At 40.9% G+C, this 26,041-nt stretch overlaps 1 protein-coding gene across 2 annotated transcripts in view; it reads left to right on the top strand.

The window, feature by feature from the left end:
• The window catches only part of PRKAG2 (protein kinase AMP-activated non-catalytic subunit gamma 2), a 216,295-nt gene that overhangs the window by 21,791 nt on the left and 168,463 nt on the right, over positions 1–26,041 (top strand). Inside the window, exon 1 of one of the 2 annotated variants that reach the window (XM_048062405.2) lies at positions 2,931–3,059. The exons of the other annotated variant lie outside the window; for it this stretch is intronic. Coding sequence (XP_047918362.2) covers positions 2,946–3,059 — 114 coding nt within the window. The 5' untranslated portion in view covers positions 2,931–2,945. Of the gene's footprint in view, positions 1–2,930; positions 3,060–26,041 lie in introns of those variants that run through there. 2 annotated transcript variants of the gene reach the window in all.

The raw sequence follows: 26,041 nt of genomic DNA, 5'->3' as shown, positions 1-26,041 counted from the left end.
GTGTGTGTTCAGCACTGCTGTAAATGCTGAGCGCTTCGTTGTTTCCTTAATCCGTGCTGACTCCACCATTTCTGGGCATTATCAGGAAAGCACTCACCTCAGTAGCAATCGCGTGTGGTCCACCGGGCATCTTGTTCTTTCCTGCGTCACCCCGGGAAGTGGCATGAAGGCTGGCTAGATCTTCCCTCTAAAGAGAGGGGGAAAACAAAGGGAAGGAGTAGCGTAAGTGACTCTTCTTATCAGCAAGAAAGAGGATTTGTTTTCTCACAGACTAAGCTGCTAATGCTGAATGACATAAAGAAAGAGATAAAGAGAGCTGCTAAGTCTCTGGGGAGGGTTGTGGGGACAAAGTATGCTCTCCAAGGGGATACAAAAGACAAAACAAAGCAAAACCAACATAGTTATGGAAATTAAAAATAAGCCCCTCCAAGAGGAGGATTAGCAGAGGAAATGAGCAGCAGGCAACAAAATCGTGACATCCCGATCAGGGACCCCATGGCCAATAGTGGCTGATGAAGATCATCCTCCAAGTAACAGAGATAAGATCTATAAGTAAGAGAAGAGGAATTAAAAGGGTAAGGGGCCTAATTTTCCCTCTCTTCTTCCAAAATAGTTTATTAGAGCTGCATTGTTTACAAGAGTTACTGTTTCAGGATGGGCTTTTCCCATATAAGCTGATTGATTAGTAACAAATAAGGTTCCAAGTCCACAGGTGGAAAAGGTCTTCTTCTGATATACATACTTCCTGAAATAGATAAATATACATGAAATACCAGAGAAAGATATCCAAGAAAGTGCCTTTCTCAAATAAAGGTACTGAAGGGCTAATAAATGGGTTTGAATATTTAGCTAGGAAGGGTAAATCACTTTCCCAGAACCCTGAAAGCAAATAAGTAAATACCAATATCATAAAATTAAGTGAATAGGCTGAAATGGAGGTGGCAGAAAGTCTGAGCATTGCTGATGGCTAAGTACCCAAAGGATTACTTACAGATAGAGGAGCTCCCACTAAAATCTGTGATGTTCCTGACAAATAGAACTTCATAAGGGTCAGACAAGGTGTCCACTGTTTTCAGCAGTGGGACATGGTGAAAAGAACGGGTGGAAGATGCAAGAGCAGCAAGACCAACTTTAGAAATTTAGCAGGCTTTCTGGAGTTGGATTTGTCTATTCATAAGCCATTTTACCACTTCTCAACTTGATCTAGTATCAGTGGAAATGGAGATCTGAGACAGAACAGCCAAAGACAGCCTGGTGTATCTTGGTATTTCCCTCAAATTAAGCTTATTTAATTGAACTGAATTTTTAAGGTTTTAGAGAAATAGAAGCGCTACTGATTATTGGCGTGATCTATTCTTAGCTCTTGCCACGGGTTTTGCTATATTTGCCATCTGAGCTTCTCGTGTGCTGGACAACACAAAGCAGAGCTGCTTTAAAACAGAACAGCCGACTTGTTATTAGTAGCTTGTTTGTTTGTCCTTAGGCCTATTTATAAAAACAGCCCCAGGAATTCTGCCAGCAGCCCAACCACTAAACAATTACAGATCTTTTCTCGGAGCACTGTGTTCAAATCTATGCAATAATTCAGCAGCAAACCAGGGCCCTGCTCACATGTGTATGAAAGTAGCCATTTTTGTGTGCAGCACTTTTTTTTTTTTTAAAATGAAAACATAGTCTCAAAAAGTATCCATGCTGATGCATATAAAAATCCCAAATTTATCACTGCCAGTTTAGTGAAACCAGGCCCACAAGTAAGATATGCAGAACTCAAAAGAAAGTCAAAATGGTCAAATAAATATTAACCAAAAACTATACATAGGCTGCAAACTCAGACAAGGAATTCAGGAGACTGGTACTCACATGGAGCCAGGCTTTCCAGCTCCCTCCAGTTAGCTAGGTTTAAGTGGAAAATAAAAAGGAACACCTCTGTGAGGGAGAAGATTCATCTTACTTTGAAAGGACACGGTAACATCTGGTTTTATCGTGGTATGATATTTCACGGATATTAATTTGTGATTGTGGTAGACAGTTGAATGTTTTTTCACAGTTAGTGTTGCAATGCAGATGAAATGCACTCCTTAATTAGTGGATGTAGCACTACAGGGATCGAATGATAGTCCCTTGATGGCAAAAATACAGGAGAAGTGGAAGGAGCCTTAACCATTTGCTTTTGTTTTTGTTCAGACTGCTGTAACAGCATAACAAGAGGATTTTGTGAGGATATCTTGTTAAACAGCAGACAGTAAACAGGGCTAGTGAATGTAATGAAAGGTAGGAATGTTCAAATGAGACTCTTTGGGGGAAAAGGAGAGTGCTAGCTGAGCAAATCTATTCGATGGAAATTACAAACTTTGCACAAGGCTGCCTCGGCTGGATCACTTCTGGGTACGAAGTACAGAAGTCATGAACTGGAACATCTCTGCTTGGGGAACGTGTGTTTGTTAACCAGATCGGTTGTGTGTCAGGGGTTTGAAATGTTCTTTCTGCACTGAAAATATTTGCTTGCATTTGATAGATGTGATGCAAGGTTTTGACAGTTTTGCATTTGTTTTATAATTTCAGCCTTAAGGAAGATCTAGAATTTGGGATTTAACCCCAAATCATTGTGAAATTAGTCAGATCTTTAGATGTTGGGCTTTTAAAATTGTTTTATTATAATTTTATTACATTCTAGTCTTCCCTGGAGGGAAAACAAAGCAAACCTGCCTGGCTGCTGCCGTGGAGAGGTGTGGCAGGGACACTTTGTCCCAGGGATACCTTAGGCCCAGATTATATAAATACACCCTTGAAACATTTAATCCTTCTATTCATGTCTGAAGATTGAGGCAAATCCTGGAGTAGCTTAAAAATCAGTTGTTGTGCGTAGGACAAGAGTTGGGAACTCGGAAAGCCCATCTCCTTTTCCTCTGTGCACGTATTTCTGGAAAACATGCTCTGTTAAAGGTATGACAGAGGCAGAGCCACCGCATCTCCAGTGTGCACAGCAAGCTGAAGGGATGCAGAGCATGGATGGTGGAAGCCCACAGCATCGTCTGCTTCTCCTCCCACACAACAGCCTGGTAATGTGAATGAAAAAATTTGCATTTTAGGAGGCATACTCTGTCCCTGTTTGCTATTCAGGTTAATGAAAAAAACTCAAGGTGTCAAATTTTGGATACCATGGCTTAAAAATGAAGTTATTCAATATTGGAAAGTGTCTCTATTTTGCTCTTGAACTAGGAAGTGAGGGATTTGGAAAGAATCCTGCAGTATTTGTATAAGCTTTTTTCTTATAATTTGTCTGTTCTGTCATGTGCAAGCTAGTCTATAATACTGGGCTAAGGAGCAGATGAAAACTTTAAAGTGTTAAGTTCTGATAAGTTAGTAACTTTTTGATTCTTTTCTCTTTTTTCTTTTTCTTCATAAAGTTTCAAAATGGGGAGCTGAGAAAATAAGTAGCTCTCAGTCTCAGTTCCTCCTTTCTGCAGAGGGCCCTTGTTGAACTGCCTTGTTCTCCCTTCCTTACAGACAGATTATTCAGCCACTGTTCTTTATATAAAGGGTTAAGATCTGATGATGTTGAAACCAGTCTCCTGTTTACAATCATTGCAGAACTGTAGTATGGAAATTTCCATCTGCAGCAAGATTAAAAAAAAATAAAAAAATCCCTGCTGATTTTTTGAAGGTTTAGATCCAAATAAAGAAATAGTGGCTGAGTCAAGCATATTAATTCTGATTAGCACATACAGTGTGTCCAGCTAAATAAGTCCCCCATCCTTGGAAGAAATTAGCTTGCTCTGCTACTGCAGCCAGCAAAAGTTTTCAGTAGCAGCACAGAAACCACAGTTTCACTTGCAGAAGTACATAAGCTGCTAACCTCTGATGATCTTTCAGTGAGGTCCTCTGAAGTGCAGTGCTTCCTTCTCTAGGGAGGTATGATCAAGGTGAAAAAGTATTGACTTTGTAGCTATTGGTAGCAGTGGGTTAATTTTTTCATGTCATGCTGACACGGATAATTCTTTAGCTCTTCCATCTGTTTGGGCAAGGACAAATACAAGGATGTTGATACTTTTGGAGAGTTGAGTCCATAGCACAACATGTCTGACAGATTATTATTATTATTATTATTAATTATTATTATTATTATTTTGAGAAGGAAAATAGATCTGTATATCCCACAGGCCTTTTGAGGAAACTGGACAGATGCTCAGCTTCTCTAAAAGCAAGATCAGTGTTGTCTTGGTTTCACTTGCTACATCTTACCCATTTCCAGAATTACTAAGGGTGTAATTTCAAGTAGAAGTTGGATTTTCTGTATCAGTTCTGTATCACTTCACCTGTCCAGCTGCAACCACTGCTACCTCTCCTGCTCCTCCCGCAGCCCAGCAGTGTAACAGTGGTGTAATGTTTGCACGGAGAACAGAGCAGGACAGGGCTTACATTTAAAACATTGAAAACTTCAAGACTTGCATTAAGAGCTCTGGTATTAATATTTTCTATTGTCCTGGAATTTAAATTACTGTTGCTGTGTTAAGTTCCTGACAGTAGCATACTACAAAAAGCAAATTTTATGAAAAAATTCCCAGTTGTGGTTTTGGGAAGAGGATCTTTCCAAGCTGATGTTTTTAAGTTGTGTACATGGTGAAGTTTGCCACTGGACCAGTTCGAGAAAGAGCATTTTATATGTTTGTGAAACTGTCTTGCTGGGCCTGAGAGGCAGGACCAGCATTTTTGCAGGCTCTGTTGGGCACCTCGGTGCCCTGGCTGCTGAGCGTGGCAAAATCAGCCAAACCATGTGCCCAAGTTATCTGCAGGCTGCTCTGGGTGCCTGTGGGTTTCCTTCACAAGAGCGAAATTGAGGTTGTTCCACTTCCTCCTATTTTGCATTTAGGACAAGTTATAATTAATCTGCTGTTGCCTTTGTAAACCCCAACCCAAAGTTGTACATAAGCAATACTAATCAAGGTTAATAATTCAACGCTGTGGTGATTTATATTTTTAGAGGCCTCTACAAGCATTTCATAGTTGACTGTCAACGTTTTTGTTGTAACTGAGCATCACACTCATTTTTTAGCTGGAGAAACCTCTTGCTGAACTGCAGAGCTGTGTTGGAAGCACAAGTAAAACGAACAGTGGCATTGGGACAGGCTCCAGCAACACGTTTTGGAAAATTAAGGCAAGATGCAATGAGTTTGGCAGGGGAGAATACACGAAAACACATAACCTTTAGATTCACTGGGAAGAGCGAGCATCCCCAGACAGCATCCTGCACCACACGTGTAGTATCTATGGTGGTGATCTCCTGCTGGAGCAGCACGGCAGCTGGCTGGCTGGCTTTTTGTTGTGGTGTTATCACGTGTAGAGGTGTTGGCCTCATCCCCCTTAGCGTGCTGGTGAGCTCTAACAGTCAAGCGGGGTTTGCCCAGGGCAATGAGGAAGCAGCGTAAGAGCTGGGATCAGAACCTGCTTTTATGTGACCGCCTTTAAGCCGCCCGTCTCCACTGTTTGTGGCACAAGGAGTAATTAAGTGATTACTTTTAGGCTGGTTTATTCAGTCATGGAGTTGTTCCTGTGGTTGCATCCTTGCAGGAAAGGCAAGTGGATGTTAAAAAGGAGAATGTGGGTGTCAGAAGTACAGATTGGGTTTGCTTGCATACAGTCCTCCTAATTTGTACACAGCAAAAACTCTACAGTGGAGGAGACTTAACATGACTTAACATCTTAAAGGTGAGACAAACTCCACAGCTGTGAGGGAGATCACAAAAAGCTTTTGGGGCTTTATCACTGCAGAGAGATATGCTCGTAAGATGTGACTGGGTCAGCATGTGTGGGTTCACGTGGCCACATTAGCAAAACACGGACACGTCATATTAGAGGTGAAATCCTCACAGTGGCCAAGTCAATGTTTTGATTTTTTCTGCCAGTGATTTTAGTCAGAGCCAGGATTTCACCCTAGGTCTATAATCTTGTGTAATCTTCCTTTGAAGTTGTGTGGATTTTTAAACATTGTCTTACATAACACCAAAACAATTCATTACCCACACAACATTGTCTGTTTTCCTGCATAACCAAAACTGTATGTTGCAAATGTCCTCACCAAAAGCTGAATGATGTTTGATGTTGAATTTTTCTTTTTGTTTGTTTGTTTTTTAAATATGGGGATGTTTTTTGAGCCATTTTGATGGTGTCGGTGAATTTTTCTTTCAACCCCCTGGTCTTACCCCATAGCTAACCATGCTTTAAGTAAGAGGTTGGAGTAAAGACTTTGCATAGATCCCTTCCAACCTGCATTATCCTCTGATCTTATTATTTATATCTTATGATTTAGATGACTTTTAGAAAAGAAATGTCTTTTAGACATTTGAATAAAGAACTGATATGCTGCTGGAAATGCAGTTTGTACCCTTAACGTGAATATAATCATCAACCACAGTTCCCAGTAGGAAACTCTGGGATTAGGTTTATATCAGTGCATATTCGGGAGCCTGTAACCTCAGACTGGGTCCACTGAAACCTGAAGAAATTTCATCTCTATCTTATGTGGAGCCACAATTTTACCCTAGCATCAACGTAACATCTGGGATGTTGAAGACTACAGGTGTGGTTTGAGTCTGCAGAGCTAAAAGAGAAGGTGAGGGGGAACACCTTCAGGGCAGTAGTTTAATGTTTCCATTTCACAGTGAATTAGAGGAGTAGCAGCCAACAAAACTTTATTTTGGGGGGAGGACTCCCTATGTTGCTTCGGAAGGGATTGTTTCTTTCAGATAATGAGATGATAATGGGTCTTGGGAGGTTTCCGAGATGAGACTGGCCAAAGCCCTGTGCAACTTGGTCTGCGTTCATCGCTTACCCTTATTTGAGCAGGGGACTAGAAACCCTGAAATACCTTCCGTTCTGAATTATTCCGTGATCTTGAATCACGCACAACTCTCCTCATAAGCATTAGTAGGTCCTTGTCAAACACAGATGATGAGTGATGACAGGACATGAGATAAAAACAGTCTGCTATTAAATTCCTCATGGGATGTTCTACCTGTAGTTAATGTATCTAAGCCTTTGGTGCCTGTTGTGTTCAGGTCTGGAAATCACTGGTGAAAGGGACACAGCAGCTCAAACCCAAGTGCCTGGGAGGAATGGAGAAATTGTTGTAGGGCATTCCTTGGCCTCTGCAGAAATCAAACTGTGTGGGAAGAATTGCCTTTGAGGGATTATGGATCTTTGTTGCTGTTTTCATTGAAGTAAATTCCTGTTTCCTTTTTGTGCTAAGCCTTGTGTAGATATACACTGAAAGAAAAAATTTGCTCTGGGGAGTTCATATTATTTATGGTCAAAGATGAGGAAGGACTTCAACAAAAACAAACAACAGAGAAATGATTTAGTAAAAGTCAGAAAGTGTGTCAGCAATGGAGATGACAATTCAGCATCTTGTTCACTTGATCACATCATCTTTCAGGATTTAGGAATTCTCCTGTAATCTGCGTATGGGAAGACTTTATATTCTCTGGCAACAGCATCTTAATTCAGTAGTACAATTGCTGTTGACCTGGACAAGTTTATATCCCTGTGTTTATATCCATATATTCACAAACAGTTAAGGAAAAATTTCTGGTTATATTAATTCATCTATATTGTCAGTTTAATAAGGTCGCTTTTTCAACCTTATACCTCGATATTTGGGGTTTTGTTAAAAATACTCAGCTGGCACTTCCTGTTTCCTTGTGGTTTCTTCATTTGTGTCATTTTTATCTTAACCATTTTTCAATATTTAATTTCCTTTCAAATTTTCCCCTCTTAAAAAAAACCAAACAAATAAAAAAAACCCTCTCTCTTTACAAATCAGTTATGTTTGAATGAACGTCCATGTATTTGATGCTAACATTTGCTGTAGAGCACATCTTTTTAAGGCTGTGAGTTTTCTTTGGTGAGGGTTAACTTCATAACACTCTGAGGTGACTGTTCCAGCCTGGGAATTGTTTCAAGTGGTAGATTAAGAGGTTTATGAGGAGGTTTGTTGAAAGTACTTAGGAATGCAGGATTTGCAATAGCAGGTGAAATAATTTGTCAGTTAAGTCTGGTAACCCGCCTCCAGTAGTTGTCAGTCTCTAATGCCATGGTGAAAATTTGTTCTCTTTTCTCAGCTTCCCTTGAGCAACGGGGCTGGTTCCTTGTGTGGGGCATTATAGGATAAGTGTGGGAAAACGTGGACTGTGTTTTAAAAGAACAACTAAGCTCCTTACGCTGCAAATTTGAGCCATATTTTTAAATTTAGGATTTGGTGTGAAAATGTTCCGGCTGTAAGCAATCTGGTTTTTGTTCTCCGAAATACATGGGACAGAAAGCTTTGCCAGAGGCCTGTTCTCTGATTTCTTCGAAGTAATGTGTTTTTCTACAGAAGGCAGTACAGTCCAAAGCAAAAGAACAAGCTAGGCTTGATGATGTCCCAAGAACTTCTTTAAGAAAATAATTGGTAAACTAAACTAAGCAATTTTAAGCTAAATTAAGCAATGAGATGACCGTGCTGCTCACTACCACTTTCTGGATCCTCTCATTGGTGATGGCAGGCAAAAACTGAGAGGTATTTGAGGAGTATCTGGTATTTGGGGCTAAAGGAAGCAAGTTCTGCTCTTCTGACTGCTGACCTGCCATCCTCCTCCTGCCTGACGTGTCACAACACTGCACCTTCCTTGTCATCATCCCAAGGAATGTCTTCATCAGTTTGGATGGAAAGATGGACATATGTAAGAGTGTAGTCTCTTTATTTAGTTCCTGAATGCCACCTAAATATGAAGGTTTTGTTTTCTGTTTTTATTTCTTTCCCCTATTCCTCTTTTTTTTTTTAATTTCTTTTTTCCATAGAGAGCATGTGCTGTGATTAGTCATGCGCCTTTTCGTTTGCCTTAAAGCTCAGCACCTGAAGGAAAACCTTGAGTGGTATGAACATTGCTGTAGGTTGGATGTGTTACTGCGTGGCTGTACCATGGTTGTACCATGCCTGTGTTTCTCCAGATGAAAGCAATAGGAACAAAGAACTGTGTTGAAATGAAAATTTTAAAGTTTCGGATGCTTTGAATTCTCTTTCCTCCTTTCTGCACCCATAATACATATAAATATATATATATTATTTAAAAAAAAATGTGCTTATTGCTTTGACACTAATCAGGCCAATGTTTTTGTGCATTGAAACTCCAAAACTTGCTTAATTATTAATTGTTTTACTGGGACAGGGTCATAGTTCACCCTTGCACTCTCAGCACCTACGTATAATGTGAATATTGTCTCAGGAAGACCACTGTGGTGGAGCAGGGCTTTCCTCAGTGATTGTGCCCTGCGTTATCCACCCAGCACCAGTGTTACACGTGCCTCTGTCCCACGAGGAAAAATCCAGAGGCAGCAGAGCAAACGAGGGCATTGGTGTGACGTAGTGTGACAGTACAGTGCCAACCAGTTCACCTCTCCCAAACTCCAGCCCTCATCTTCTCACGGATCTTGGAGCTGGTTGCAGAAGGGTGTGTTGGGAGAGGAGCCTTTATGAATTGAGACGCTTTTTTTTTCCTCCTGAATCGGTGATTGACTTTATGGGCAGTCCTTGTGCTGCGTTCTTACCATAAGCGAAATGGAACGTGCTCGGGTATTTTGCAAGAATGCTGAGATGTAGCTAAAGTGTTTGGTGAACAGCTTGGGTGGGATTTTAGCCTGGCTGGAGCATTTTGCAACGCAAACAAAGAATAAGAAAAAGACCTGATCAGGAAATCTACTTGACCTGTTTGTTAGTTAAGCTTTGTACTTTTTCTGGAGCTCACTTTCACCAAAGTGAGCCCTTGTTTAGGCTGAAGGGGAGGTGTGGAGTTTCTGCCAAAATAAAAGTGTTTCTAGGACCAAAGAATGGAGGGGAATGTGCAAATGAGGCCTTGGGAGATAGGTTGGCACCTAAAGAAACTTGCCCATTCCCCATGGGAGGGGAGGACTGGCTGAAACCCACTGTGCACCGATCTGGGTGAAAGGCCTGGGTGCACAGGGAAAATTAATGGAGGTGACCTGGTAGAAGGAACAACCAAGAATGGGTATCAGTATGTGTGTGTTTATTCACGTACTTCAGGGGTTATTTTTTAGGATAAGTATGTAATTTATTGAAAACTATAGGCTTTGCTTTTGATCCTGTCCTTGGAAAACTGTTGTCTGGAGTGACTAATTTGATTATATAAGCACTGAATGATAGTAGAAAAAAATATTACAAATATTATGATTGCAAGAATATTTTGAAAACTATAGCATGTGAGCTAGCTAGTAGAGGCACTTAAGACCAGGACTACTCTAATATATATTTTTATTTCCATTTGTGATGGGTGATGAAAGAGCAAGGTCTGTTGTGTTGTGTTTATATTTTTATTTTTTAAAAGAGTATTTAATTCCTGTTGTGGATCATCAGACAACTCATAATTGTATCGTTGTGAGAGAAAAAGATTGGAATGAATGGATTCAGCCCTTATGAAACCGAAGCCAAGCTCTTAAGCCACATCTCCACGTGACACACTTCTTCGAAGCATTGGCCCATTCGAGACCTCAGAGGATCATTCAGTGCAGCCTCTTGCACAAAGCTGGGTAGGTGTAGCTGGGCTGGGCTGAGGTCACACAGAGCCAGCAGGACTGATGAAAAGAGGGAATGGCTGCTTGTGCGGCATGTGGTTCTCCCACAACCAGCTCTTGTCCTGATACAGGTCAAGGAGCTGCCCGTGCAGAGTCCAGATGGGCAGAGGAGCTGACCCAATGGCATCCGTCATCCAAGAGCTGGGAGCCACCCCTTACGTGAAAATGAAGCATGTGGGACCTTACAAAACCCAGACCCAGCCTCCAAAGCTGATGGGATCAGGCCACTTCTAGCTAAACCATTTTATGGTTTAAATTCTGATTGAATTTCTTACTTTGGTGACACTTTCCAAAGCAGCAGGTGCTGCTGCATCCCACATTAGTCTCTTAAACTTTGTCCCCGTTATTTTGACAGAAAGCTATCGCTTGTGCCCAATCTAAATCTTTCCTGCAAACTAAGTTTATCTATTTTTGTCCTTGGCTCAGTGGCCATAGAGACTAGTTGACATCCTTGTGACAGCTACAGACTTGTTCTTTCTTTTTGTTTCTTTCTCAGTTAACACATAGACCATAGTTTATTAGTATCTTAATATTCTCTGGACTGTTCTGTTTAAGAGCATTGTTTTGAAAAAGCTCTAGACAAACGATATATAGCTGGGGATTCAAGTGTCTTACAAAGTAGAAAAAATGCCCCTACTTCTGTCTGACCACTCTCCTACCATACTTTTGTGACATTTTTCCTTTTTTTTTTTTTTTTCAGCAGTTTCTTGTCACTGCCTCATCCTCCAGTAGTCACCCATTTTAGCAGCCCTGCTAATAGCTGGCTGTTCCCTACTTCATATTTAGGCATTTCCTTCCTCCTTTCTATAGTACTTTGTAGCATTTTGTTTTATGGATGAGGATTATTTCACTAATTTGGAAGAACATGCTTGTTACTCTTGCAGTCCCCAAGAAAGCCCAGAAATGTCATGCAATGTAAATGAAATTATTTCATAATCATTATGGAGTGTATTCTCTGATCTGTTATTTAGGTAGTAAATAAAAGCACTGCCTACAGCCAGGCCAACAGTAATGCAATATTGAAGTCTTCCTAGCTTAGTGGCAAGCCATCACTAGTTACCCATTTCCCTTTTAAAGGCTTTTTTTTTTTTTCGTCACAGTGTCACTGTGATTTTACCTATACCTTATTTCCCCAACCTGGTTATGAGAGTGTCCTGTGGGACAATGTAAGAAGCTTTACAGAATTGAAGATGTATTGTATCTGCTGTTTGTGATTTATTCTTGATGAACTCACGTAAGATATTTGTCTTATTTTCATCTGGGTAGCTGCAGTAATTCATTGATCTCCTGAAAAAAAAAAAAAGTAGGATTATAGAATAAGGTTGTGCCTCCTGCTCTGTAACTCCCTCATTTCAATGATGAAAAGAACCAGTCAGAGAGAGAAACTACAATGCAGTAATATTTATTATATACATTGGATGCATTTGTTTACTGCCTGCATACAAATTGGGGAAAAAAAAGAGTTAGAGATTTCCTCTGCAGATCCCAGTGGTCACATCAGTGAAGCATGGCCAATATTTGAGGGGTGGAAAGCACTTCTGGCAGCTCAGAGAGCAGGCTGCTACTTGCTTTGGCTACAAGCATGTTTCAGAAGCATCTTTAGACAAATTCTTTTCTCTGTCTGTGCTTTAAAAAGACCAAGCTCTGTATTATTGCACACTTAAGATGGTTTTATCATGTTCATACACCTCTAGAAATGTTCTCTAATTTACGTCTGCTCTAACATCTTGCAGCATCTGCCGGTAAACTGTTTTCTTAACTAGCTTTATTTTTTTCTTCTTGTGGAGTATGTGTATACCATTTATAAGCTTTCATTGCGTCCAGGTAAACAGAGAAAGGATCTTGAAAAGACAGTCTTGTCTGTTGATTTGTGGCCTGAAGGGTCTCAGGATGGGGAAATAAAACTGGAGAGCATCGCCCACATTGTCTCTGGTGGGCGGTGGAGAGGTGAGCACTGCACAGCCCTGCCCTGGGCTGGTTCTGGCTAGTTTTGGTAAAAAAGCTAACACTGTTAGTCTGAGCACTAGTTTAATTGTATGTGTGTTTGTGTGTGAGATGGGAAGTGCTGAGCTATCCTTCCTCTGAAAATGGAGTCCTGCTGCTTTAGAAGAAAGATGCCATTCCCCCAAATCTGGATTTTGCCACGCTGAGCAAGGAAATAAAGAAATCTTCCTAAAGTACATCTTCATCCTTCTGGGTAGTTCTTCACTGAACTATGAGCCCTGCGTATAGCTTTGTTTGAAGTCCTTAATTCTGTAACAGTACCTAATGCTCACATTCCCAATTAGCCAGGTATTACCTTTTTTTTTTTTCTTAAAAGTCACCCACCCTCCTCACAGAGGCAGCTCCAACAGCAACCCCAAACACAGAATATTTGTGTCTGTCTGATCGCAGTGTAAAGGAATGTGAATAGAAATAACCTTCTTCAGAAAGCAGCATCCGCGTAGGCAGCAAATGAAGCTGCTGAAGTGAAAAATGCAGTAATCCCAATGTTGCCTGGATTTAGGGCCCTAATCGCTTTCCCTTGCACATGAGCCTCGTATCTGTTGTTAACTTTAATGAGACTTACGTGCCAAGCCTGCGAGGAGGATCGGCGCTCAGTTCATCTCACTGCTGAACTGCTTCATTAGTAAGCATTCCCATGTCTTTCTTTTGAAACGTTAGCTGATGGTATTGACACAGGAACCTTGCAACGAGGTCTAGGATCCTTGCCACAGATCGAGGAGCTGTGGTGAGGACTGGTGCTCGCACGGATGCGAGGGACATGTGCGGGCTGGTGCATGGCTGAGGATCAAATCCCCTTTAGATCCCGCTTGCTCCCTCAGTGACTCTGGGTAAATCACTGACTCTGTTTTCTTTTCTTCGTTTCTAAAAAGGAGGATAATTTGTCCTTATCTCCTTAATAGAGCTGTTGTGGAGATGAATTAGAACATGTTTGTAAAGCTCTTAAGGCATGAGAAGTTTTATTTGCACGTTATTGTTGTGAACTCCCCTCCATATTAACCTGATCGGTGTTTCTCTGAACTTCGATGTTAAGGTTTCGCCTGTGAGTATCTTAGGCGATGCCACAAAAACAAATACCAGGTGAACAGCTTCACCTAATATTTGCAGTGCCTTAATGAATATATTTATAGTAACAACCTTATAAACTCAGAGTCATTGAAAAACAACACGCAAATCAGTTGCAGCCCAGAAAATCCTAATTTGCGACTACTTTCTGCCTTCAACTTCATAACATTTTTTAATTTGTTGCACTCCTGTTTTCATGCTAATTTGCCTTGTGTGTTGCAAAAGCTACTTCAGCCTGCTGGCAGAGCAGGAATAGGAGCCGACCTGTCACTCCTTGGCAGCAGGTGAATGCCTTGCCCCTTGAAGAGCCATCCAGATTTACGTTTCCCTGGCAGCCGGCAGTTCAGCCAGGCCACTTTGCTGCAGAGCTTTTCTGGGGGAAATTCCTAACTTTGTTTTCAAACTTGTGAACAGCATTTTGGCTTTGGAATTTCTTTCTGCTACCAGCACCAGGGGGTTGCCTACTAGGCTGCCTTGCCTTCAGAGCTTAGACATTTTTGACTTGAAGGTGGCATTATTTTGCAGCTGCTCAAACAAGATTACAACCATGTAGGACAGGCAACGAGAAGAATTAAATTATCATGTTAGGGTGTTGAGGTACTTGAGGAAGGTAGTATGTTTGTTCCTGGAGTCACTCTTGGTTGCTATAATTGATCTAAATATTTCTTTATTTTTATGGAATATGTTGCTACTTGTGGTCACAAATACTCATAGATCTCAGTTCTTGACTGCTATTAGTGTTAATGTATGATATTTGTTAACAAACAGTATTTGAGAGTCATCCGTCATTGGAAGGTCTGTGGTTAATTTTGAGCTGATTAGGCTCTTTCACTGGCAAAGCTGAAGACCTTTGTTATTTGGGATAACATTAATTTGTGTTCTCTAAACTAACCCTGCATCTTTCAACTGAAACAATAGTTACTACGTGCTGAGTTGGTGATAGCTCCTTGGCAAAAATAATATATATGTATATATTTCAGTAATTAGAGTGCTCTGAGATCTAAGTGAAACATACTGAATTATATGTGGACTGTCAATCGTGATTTCATTTTCTTGTACTTTTGCAAGATGCCTGCTTAGAAAAATAAAGTAAATTGTAGATTGTCATTTCCTCTTGTTATAACAAAACAAGTTATAACAAAAAATGTCCTTAGTCAATACTTAGCACAAATCTCAGCTGCTCAACTTCTGGCCCATAGCAATTCCCATAAAGTACTATGTGGGTGTACAAAGTGTCTCTCTTGGCTTGGATTGTTTTTATGGATTTGAATTTTAAGTTAAGGGATTTTGCCTTGTTTTTGTCATATGCATTTTAACTGAGGTGTTTGGGTTAAACAGCAGCCAAGAGACAGAGAGTTCAGAGACCTTTCTCTAACCATTATTGGCATGTACATCTTGAAGCCAATGATAAATTTGGTTATCTTTGAGAGGCTTTGCTCTGCTGGTTTACTTCAGAGTAAATGGTGAATGGGAATACATCTTTGTGCAGGGCCAATTCCACTCATGGGGTTGTTTTTTGTCAGGATGCAGAAGAAAATGCTAGGATCACAGGGCGATAGCCTCAAAACACTCTGGCACTCCCTGAAGTCCTGGAGAAGACTCCAAAGGCAGAAGCACCCAGGATGCTGCCGGGAAGGCCTGACACTGCTTGCACATGAGCCATGTAGGGTTTTCTTTCTGCTGTGCTATCGAGGAGCTGAGTCCACCTGAGGTAGCTGATGACTCCCTGAGCTTTCTTTGGTCCTGTTGGGCAGCCAGACTTCCAGTGTCCTTCCAGCTTTTCTGCAGGTCAGTCTAGAAGATGGCTTGGGCCATGGTGCTCATTTGGGAGTGCCTCTCTTTGTGGGATCTTGCTTGTATGCTGGGCCAGTTTACGGTTATCTTCCAAGCTTTTCTTTTGATCGGCCTGTGTCAGAGGAGCAGCACATTTGGGGTGATCATGTTCTCACCTCACGGTCCTCTAGGGGGAGAGATGTGTGAGTCTTGAGTTTTTAGCAGAGGTGGCAGAAGCAGAAAATGAGAAAAATTGAGATTAAGTAGGATAATCCTAACCTTCAGGCCCTCAAGGACCCTATGCAAATTTTTATTCTATGACCTGACCTTCTACACTATAACTACAGCGAGACTAAGAAAGGGTGTAATCGTGTTTGAATAGATGCATTTTCAGATGTCTAATAAGGATGAAAGTTAAAGGCCTTGTATTTTATATGTGGTTTAGTTGGCATAACAAAATTATGAAAGGACAGAAATGAGAGCAAAACATGTGATAATGAGAAAAGGAGACAAATGTGTTATTGCCAGAATTAACAATACCTTAAGGTATCAATACCTTAACCAAACAAAATGAAGCACTCCCTAAGATTACTTGATTTATTAGACCACAGTGCATCATAACCAGCTGAAGCCAGTTTACACATTTGCTACAGATGAAGGAAAGGATGGCATCACTGACATAACAACTTATTTTCATGTCTGAAAAATAATCCTGTTTGATATTACTCAGACATGTCAGCTTTTTGACCATGGGGAAAAAAATATGTGCTTGCTAATAAATTAACCTGGAAGAGCAGACATGTTCCCAAAGTGACAACAATTTATTAAATAACTGGGAAATACGAGAAAAAAATAGAATTCTGTAATATACCTTTTAAAAGTTTGTAAGAACCTTGAGAGATTTATAAGGCAATTGAAATCAGTATGGGGTGGGATGGAAGTTTAAAGCTGATTTTCTGTTCAGGGCCCTGTATTTCTTTCTGTTGTTGGCTGTTTCTCCATCTCATGTTTCTTCAGTGAAAGCAAAAAATCACAAAGTTTTGGTCAGAAGAAATAGCAAAATATCAAAATCAGTTGAAATATATTAGATGGTAGTACAGCTTTGGGATCATACACTGGCATTGTCTTAGGGATATTTTGTGGGTTTTTTTGTCTTTTTTTTTTTTTTTTCCCCCCGAGGGCATCTGTATATTCCCATTTAGGTGATTTGGCTTGGAGCTATGAACTTCATATTGAAATCTTGAACAATTAAAAAAAAATCAAGCCTGAAATGCAGAGGTTGGTGAGATGGCTTTGATTTAACCTTTTTGTATGTGTGATACGAGCTTTATTTACATCCCAGAATTAATTTAACCATTTTGGTATGTAGCAACCCAAACATTTTTTGTATTATTTTTTTCTGTTTTTTTCCTAATGTTACAAGGAACTGAAGAAACAGATTCCATACTGTGTAATAATATTAATTTATTATTTGTTTCATAGTAGCCCAGATTTTTGTAGCCAAATTCCAGTTCTCTAGTACCTGAGCAAACCCAGTGAGCTGGTAAGAGCAGAAATCTGTACCCACTGTCCGTGAAATGGCAGACATGAGCACTGTATCCCTCAGTCAGGGATATGCAGAATAAACCAAATCTGAGGATATTTTTTCTCTTAAAGTTGACTAATGAATATGTGTGAGCCATAGTTCTTTCTTATTGAAGATGTTTAACCGCTTCTTTTCTGAAATGCGTGATTTGTTCCAGCTTTGGGTAGAACACCAATATTAAATATATCAAGTATTTTCTATGGTTAAGGCCAGGGATGGCAAAAATACAGTTGGATACAGTCTGCTGGAACATTTCACGTGCTCCTGCTGCTTTTTCTAAGGGTTTCTTCAGTGCAGATATGTTTGTCAGGTCACCTGGCTTTGGGGAAAGTCATCTCGGTGCTCTCTGTGTGAGCGTGATGTGTCTGATAATGCAAAGAAGCACACTCACATGTCCTGCGTGGTGTGATGGAGCTGCCTATGTGTTGGTCACCGGACAGAAGAGGGACTGGGACAGACTGCCCTTCAGTGGCTCAGTGAAGGTCCCCATACCCCCATAGCCCATCCCTGCTGAAAAAGATACCGTGCCTCTTTGCAGGGGGAAAATTAAAGCTTCTATTCCCTTTCATGATTAGTCTCACAGGATCTTAGATTTTTTTTTTTTCCAAAGCAAACTGGTGAGCGATAAATCATCTTTTCTTTTATTTTCTTTTTTTCTTTCTTTTTTTTTTTTTTTTTTTAAGCTGACAGTTGATTTCCTTCCTCTTTCTCTTTGAAGATCTGAGCTTTTCTTTTGTAGTTTGTTGAACTGTTGGCCCAAGGTCTGATAGAGCTCTCAGACCTTTGCAGCTCTGTGGTTACAGAAAGTATTATAAGATCTCAGGAACTGCAGACTTGCCAGAAAGTAAACAGCTATAACAGAAGTACAAAGAGCAACATTTTCTTTATTCTTTTGCACACAGATTGGTGATTGCCAAATATCCACATCAGGCTTGGGGCCTGAAGTGCTTGATCTTGTGTTTGAGATTTCAAACGAAAATACCCATGGTTAACAGAGTGTGAAACATATATGTGTTTGGGTTGCTTTTTTTTTTGTTCTATGTTTCCAGTTGTTCTCTTCACTAACCTTTTCATGGGGCTTTGAGCTTCCTCTTTGGTCTTCACAAGTTACGTACAGAGTTTGTATTGAGTTTGAATTCCTCAAGCACATAGAGGCAGGAGGCAGAGAAATCAAGCTAGACTGGCCTTCTCTCAGTGGGAGATCTTGCCTTGCTATTGGCTTTCAAAAATAATTTGTTTAATCTTATTTGTCTTGGGTGGTTGGGAAAACCAGCACTGGGGTTGCTTTAACTGGCAAAGGTATCTATCAGCAAAGAACATGCTGTGTATTATGTATGCATGGTGCTGTTTTAATGACTATTATGAATCAAAGAGGATTTGTATTCATTTCATTAGGTGTTTTGGACTATCTCAGTCCAAATTAATGTATAAAGACTTTATATAAGCATACCCACCCAAGAAGTGTTGAAAGAATATTGGTAAGGTTAGAAATTCAAGGCCTCAAAAGTTAGGAAATGTTTGGATATAAGTAGCCTGTCCAACTTAAATTCCTTTCTTTTCTACAGATGTATTAAGATATAGCTGTTTCTTCAGCTGCCCATGTGTACGTCTGTAATATAGCATTCAAGTTGCGCTAAGGAGTCCTCTCAGGCCTTCAGCTTCTTTGCCGGCACCTCTGCTGACACCAGGCAGCTCTACCAGTTTCTGTCTGCTCTTGGGAGAGAGGGTATGTCGGTCACAAAGAAGAGCATATTTCCTGCAAAAGAATGCCAGGCAAATTGGTGAAGCGTTCTCCTGTGGAGCACAGGTCATGTGTAGGTGTTGTGGCAGATCTGCCAGCCCTGTGCCTTGTCATCTGTTGCCTCTGAGGGCAATAGGGATCTCTGCTTAGGCAACTGAATGCCACCCTTAATATTAATTTACTATCCCATGAGTTTAAGCACAAGGTCACATGTAGGCACTTATGCTGAGACACCTAAGTTTGAGTTGAGGTGACTCCTGCCTGTAATGTCAAATGATCCAAACTTGTATCTGTATTTCCCCAAAAGAAATCAATTTTGTTTAAGTATTTTGGAGATGGTAATACTGAACAGTCTCTTCTGCCCATTGACTGCAGAGCTGTCTCCCTCACAGCCTGTGAGAGGACAGGACTTCATCCTGTCCCCCTCTCTGCACTGACTCTACTTCATGACTGTTTCTTAACCCCAGTTTCTATTTTGTGGATGTCTGAACTCAATTTCAATCCCCTTGCCCAGCAAGTCTTTGATTCTGTCCTCTACCTCTGCTCCTTTTGAGATATTTCCAAACACTGTAGCTGCTTGTTAGCTGTCTGGCTGAATTCTCTCCCTAGCTCCTTCTCCCTTCTTCTTCAGAGGATGCCAGTTGTCCTGTTCCCACTGCCAGTCCTATTACTGTGAGAGCTTACACAGAGTAACTGTCAATGTCCCTGTATAAAGTAGCCACATTCAGGTGCATTTTTTAAGGAGAACAGAAATGTTTGTTTGATGCACTGTCTGCCCTGCCCAATTGCAACTCTTTGATCCAAACTAAGGAGCCAGAATTTTTCCTCTAAAAGTCAGCATTAAATAGTTTTGGCTGTTGAAAAAGTGCCGTTTTCTGCAACACTTTTGAGAAATGGCTGAAATATTTTGGCTGAAGCTTTCCTAGCCAGTTCCTGTTTGAGGCAGATGCGGCTTTGAAAAACTTCTGTTCTTTCTCATTACAGTTTGGCAAAGCTTAAAGGCAACTTAAAACAGGTTGTTAAAATAGGAATTGCCAAATAGTTGATTCAGATGCAATTACAGTTTTGAATATGTGGCTGTATCTGAAGCCATATATCAAGTTTATGACTTTAAATCTAGTTTTGTAAGGTATTAGAGCTGCTGACTTGCTCTGCAGCATTCTGTGCAGCTGACGCAGGAACTGCCTCTGTGACTTTTATAAACTGAAGAACTTCAGTGGTGGAGAAAGATCACTATGGACTCTTCTGTATTGTCCTGCTACCTCATTTCCTCTATGAAAAAAAGAAATGAATTTGGCACGAAAGCTTAGTTTAAGCAGCTGAATGTTTGCGGTTACATCTGGAGGAACGAGCTGAGCTGGTGGTTGCTTGCAACAATAAATCGAGTTTCTTAAAAAGATCTGAGTGCAATGGCACTTGTTGCCAATGAGTATTTCATGGCATGTATGTATGTCAGAGAGAGAGAAACTTGCAGATATGTCCCAAAAGTGCTGTGCTTGCTTTTTGTTCAATGTGAATGACTCCAGTTCTTTCTTACTTTTGAGGCGCTCATCTGGCAGCACTGGTACTGGCCATCTCAAAGGCTTCACGCTACAAGGATTCACAGTATATTGATTACACCCTTCACACAGAGACACACACACAAGAGTTCACAGCTTCCAATAACAAAGCTTAGACCCATTACACACACACACACACACAAAAAAAAAAAAGCACCACAACCATAATAAATATGTTACAGGAAATGGGCTGGAGTAACTAAGTGTACTACCAGCTTTTTATTTTGAAATTTGCTTTCCTGGCAGGAAGAATTTGTTAGATAAATTTCCCAGGTGGCCCTTGAAAAGGGACCACACATAAAAAGATGAAAAACAAACAACCAAACAAAGCACTTTCACACTGGGGCAGTAGGGAAGGAAGAAGAGGAAATTCTTCCTGTCCCAAAGCACTCCATTTGTTTTAATCTTGAGCACATGAATCGCCTCTCCTTCTCCCAGTAAGCCAATGCACAGCCCATGCACAACCATTACTTCTGTCCTTTCAGTAGGAAACCTCAAACTCTAGCACTAAGCTAGATAAGCCTCTTTATTTTTGTAAAATTGAAGTGAGGAATAAATTCAGGAAGAAGGTTAGACCCGTAATAACTAATACATCTGTAATAACAGATGTTGCTGGTGTCCAGTTTTCCCTGGATGGCTTTGTATCACTTGTCTGGGCAAGCCTTGGCTTGGAAGACCACAGCTAAGGTTATCACAGATAAGTAAAGGCTGGAGATTTGGGGGTTATTGGTTTGGCTGGTTTTCAGCTGGGGTGTAGTCTAGAGTCTGACACGATACCTGAATTATCATGGACTGGAAGACGTGTTGGACTTGGCCCTTGGGAAGGAAATACACTGGAAATATCTCTGTGGTATTGGGAAAAACCAACAAACCTCCAAGTTCCTGTAGACGGCCATATAGCACCATCCTGCGCTCCTGTCAATGTTAGAAGTTGCCCTGGATCACTCTTTGGACTGGATGCTGGTTAGGATCAAGTTCATACAGAAGATGAGGGGAATGCTTCTTATTCTTGCCTAAAAATAAGCACAGTATTAAGCTCCATTTTAAATTTAAATGTAGCCTTGTCAGTGGTCACTTCCATTCGTGTCTTTGAAATCTAGCATTTGAAATGGCATACTGTGGGCAGTTCGAAGGGTTCAGCTTCCTTCTCCCAGTTCCCTTCTGCTTCCCTACCTCCTGCCCTGGAGAAAATAAATGAAAATAACTCAATATATACTGTTGCTTGAGATGCCATCACTGTACTACACAATTACAAATTTGACTTCACGGTCTAGCTTCCAAAAGCAATGAAAGATTATGTTGCAAAGTTCAAGTTAAAGGTATTTCTCATATTCCTCTCCTAGCAACTGTGTCTGCTGATGAAATTTCAGTGGAATTCTGTTCTGAGGGTCTAAAGGGGGGGTGATCGGGCTCTGACACTAAAGAGTTAATCCTGTAGAGAAAAACCCTGTATAAAAGCTGTAGCTGAAGTGGAAGACAGCTTATTACACATGCCAGTGTGCTGGCAGAGTTTCAGCTGGAGGTCCCCAAGGACCCTCTGCAATTTGTTAAATGTTGGTATTTCAGGTGTCTTAGAATGGAAGGCTGAGGGATTGGGAAATTTGTTTTCAAAGGCTTCTTTGCAATCGAGACGAAAGTCAGTGGTCCTGGAGAAACAAATATCTTAAGCTGTACGTGGCTGGAAATGTTTGTTTTGTTTCAGGACATCATAATGGGTATATTATGCTACGCTGGTAATGGTTTCACTTCAAGTGCTAGGAGAGAGCAATCCAGAAGTATTTTGTAGCTGTGTTTCCTCCTCTTTTCTTCCAAAATAGCTGAGAACTTGTGCATTCTGGAGAAAAGTGCTGCTAACATTACGTACATACAACAATTAATATATTCTAAAATAAATAAAAATCTCTCTTCAGACTCTTTTAATGAACTGTAGGGTGGATTGTCTTTGGCAGGAGCACTTTAGAGGTATCCAAGAGAAAGGGCAAGGCTGAAAGTCTTTCTGGAGCGGTTTGCATAGCCCTCAACCACTGGCTGTTTGTTGATCGAGATCCAAAGTTGCTGTTTGTCTCCTTATTTCTGGTGTCCTGGCCAAATGCCCCTTAGGGTATTTGATGCTGCCTATTTAAATGCTGTGTTATCATCACTGTATCACAGTCACACTGAATGATACTTGTTACTTTATAATGTTCTGTAAAAAGGCAGTATGTCTGAATAGCATACAGTCTAAAGAAGCAGCAAAGAACAACTGGGAGGGGAGAAATGAGACGGGAGAGGAAAAAGATCCCATACACAGAAAAGTTGTGAGAACGGTCAATGAATTTTCATTTTTTCCACAATAAGAACAAAAAGGAATCATTGTTTTTACTCCTGCATTTTGCAAAAGTGGCTGCACAGCCCGGTGTCAAAAAGTGCTCTTTGCTGATAAATGTGTAGCCAGGCTGAAGCACGTTTTTACTGGGGCCATGCTGGGAGTCAGCCTGGGGGATGGGAATGCGACCCATGGCCACCACCAGCCTCCAGGGAAACTACATGGACTCATAAACACTAGAAAAGGAAAGAAAAGGCGTTTTATCAAACACATAAGACTGTGCTCTAATTTATGGAACGTTGCCCAAGAAACAAGATTTCGGTCTCCAACCTTCAAAACAGATGATCCTGCTGTTTATGGGACTTGTTCCTGTTCAGAAGCTAATCTAGTGCTGACAGCTGCAGGGAAGCCGCCGGGTGCTTGCAGGGTGGTTTCTGTGAGCTCGGCAAGTTTTCAGATGTATATTATCCAGCACAGCACAGTAGCATAGTGATTAAAACAGGCACGATGTAACAGCGTGGTATTTTGAGGTATGAAAATGGTCTTGCCATGAGTGTTTGGGGTATGTTGGGTTAAATTCTGGTTAATCAAAATATCTTTCTAATTGATAAGACAGAATTTAGCTTTCCTATTGCAGCCTTGAATATTTTTGCAGCATGGTTATGTTTTTGGTTAGAAGTGATGATGGATATGAAAGTGGGGCATCCCTGCTGACTTCTGGTTTTCTCCAGGGCTGTCTCTTCAGCTGTGCTGCTTGATTTTAGTAAGGTGAGGTGCAGTTGGAAATGAATCTCAGATGCCTACAACCTAAGAAATTCAATGAAAATGTTCTTGATCTGATTTTAATATTGGCAGACCTTGTAATCACAAATGCTATCTTGGGAGCATTAAAATAAGTACTAGGAAGGTACCTGTAAAATAATCAAGTAGGCTAGCTGGATTTTGTCTGTAGATAATGAGCAGTAGCTGTTGTGTAGTAAATTGGAAATGGTGAAGCTTGAAAGACAGAAGAGCTTGTGAGCAGAAAATGACAGGGCCAAGCAGCTTGGTAGTGGCTGTAGGTTATTTGCTGGTTCACAAAAACTGGTAGAGTTGTCCCAAATTTGGTGCAGTAAACAGTAAATGATAGATAAATATTGAAAAAGAACGCTAAAAGGGACTTTCAAAGGGACAACTTGCAGCCAGGCCGTGAAATCAGTTGGCTGGAAATGCTGTGGCCACTCTGCCAGCCTCTGGCCCTGTGAATCCGAGAGGTCTTACTGTCACCTTTTCTTCTCCTCACGTAGACTCAGCTCCCCAGGAGGGCACTGACAGCACGGTTATTAATATCACAGTGTGTCCCTGCCCTCGGTAGGAGGATGGGGTTTGAACTGGTTGAGGAGTTCAATAATATTTATTGACCCGAGCCCCGGCAGTGCAATGACGGTGTGCTAGGCCGCACTGCTGAACGCCGCAGGTCTGGGGCTTGCGCTGCTCCCCCAGTTGAGACTGGGGTGTTTGGGGCCTGTCTGTGGAAGAGGAATTTGGTCTGAGGAATGAAACAAGTGATGGGTTTGTGGGCTGTAGCTGTTGCTGTTTTATTTGTGGGCTTAGGCCAATATTGTGTCAAATGCACAAAGGTGGGGGGAAGAGAAACAGAATTCCTGTTTCCATCCAGTTTTATGAAAAAGTTCAAAGTACATATAAAAAAGTAAAATAAAATTAACTCTTCCTAAATAAACTAGCCAGGATTTGATTGAGAAGAGAGACCTTTCTGCGTTCCGCAGGCTCTGTCCTCTGGGGTTTGCCAGAGTTTATCCAGGCTGTGGCTGGTAGTAGGGCTGGGGTACCCCGCCAGCCTGAACACAAAGCCACCTTTCACTCCTCAAAATACAGATGTAGCAGCGAGTATGGACCATGGAAGATGGGAAGGCCTAAAAATATTCTTATGCAACACTAGCTTTTATATATGTATCTATATCTATCTATGTGTGTGTCTGTTTTCAGACAGGTATATATATCCATGCACATCATTAATCCTATTACTCAGGATCTGGGTATGAGTAAGATGAGTCCAGTGACAGTTTACACCCTTTTCTTTGTTGCATGCAAAGGTTACACCCTTTAAAAGGCTTAACCTTTTCAATTATTTCATTAATCAAGACTCTTTTTTATGCCTTAGTGGTTTTTGTATGTGCGGTGCCACCTCACCTCTTAAAAAAACATAAAACGATGCTGAAGACATAAGCTCTTCTTTTGCAATGATTTGAACTTGTATTTAGTTATTTTTAATTATATTGGTTGTTTATTTGTTGGGTTCTTTAAAACCAAATTATGTTCACTTTCCTTTAGGCAAATCTTGTTTCTAGGATGTATTAAAAATGCTGCTGCCTGTGGTCACAGACGTTGAGAACATATTTTTCTTTCCAGTGTGGGTAGATTATTTTAAATTATTATTGACATGGTAAAAATAGGAAGTAAAACCTAAACTCTGTGTGTGCTCTTATTTTTTTTTATTATTATTTTTTTAACCAATTCCCTACAGGGGAAATCCATAATTTCTCCTTAAAATGACTGCTCTTTCACTGGACGCTTCCTATATCCAGAATTGCTATTTGCAAACTTGTGCCCATTAAATAAAGACCGGACTCTTATCATAAATGGCATGTGCTTCAGGGATCCTTGCCACGGGGCTTCCGCTGTGCCAGCGGAGGTTGCAATAAAGTGGCGGGGCTTTGCCTCCCAGCCTCTTGCAGCCCCCTGGGGGGGGAATGTGACTCTGGTGAGAGGCCCCTGAGCTCTAGCAACACTATTATAGATAATATTGCAGATGTAACCATTCCTGAAGAAGTCACACCAGTCAGGAAATGTCCATGCTGCTTGTACCTATGATGTCCAGCCCCCCCAGCCAAACCACGTCTCTGTAAATGAAAATGAGTGGATAAAGTGGTTAACTTCATTTTCATTATGATGACAAATACATTTCCCACATTCCTCATGGTGAATTTTTGACTGTCTAACAGGTGTCTGCATTGCAACAGATGTATTTAAAAGTACTTATTTTCTGTCAGTGCTGACCTACTTTAAATGCTGCAGGGTGGTGTTACCTCCATTTTTTTGCAGCAGCCAGTTGATACCAGTGAAGATCTTTGTACTTCACCTTCTAAACCTTTGATGACATTTTAACTGCTCATTATGGTATGTAAGCAGCTGCTTCATCCTTTTCTAGGTGGGCCCTTGCTTCAGTTCAAAGTTAATGGTTACTATTTATTGCATACTTTAGATTTGCGTGCAGCATGCACATGCAGTGCCTTAGAAAACCCAGAATCCCCAATATGAAGAACATACCGTTCCTAGCCAAGCTGTGATGGGGTGGGATACGTGAGTGATTTACCTGTGCCCTGGAG

Source organism: Anser cygnoides, chromosome 2 (genome assembly GCF_040182565.1).
Source record: "Anser cygnoides isolate HZ-2024a breed goose chromosome 2, Taihu_goose_T2T_genome, whole genome shotgun sequence".
In the NCBI taxonomy this organism is placed as follows: Eukaryota; Metazoa; Chordata; class Aves; order Anseriformes; family Anatidae; genus Anser; species Anser cygnoides.
This window is presented reverse-complemented; position numbering and strand designations above follow the sequence as displayed.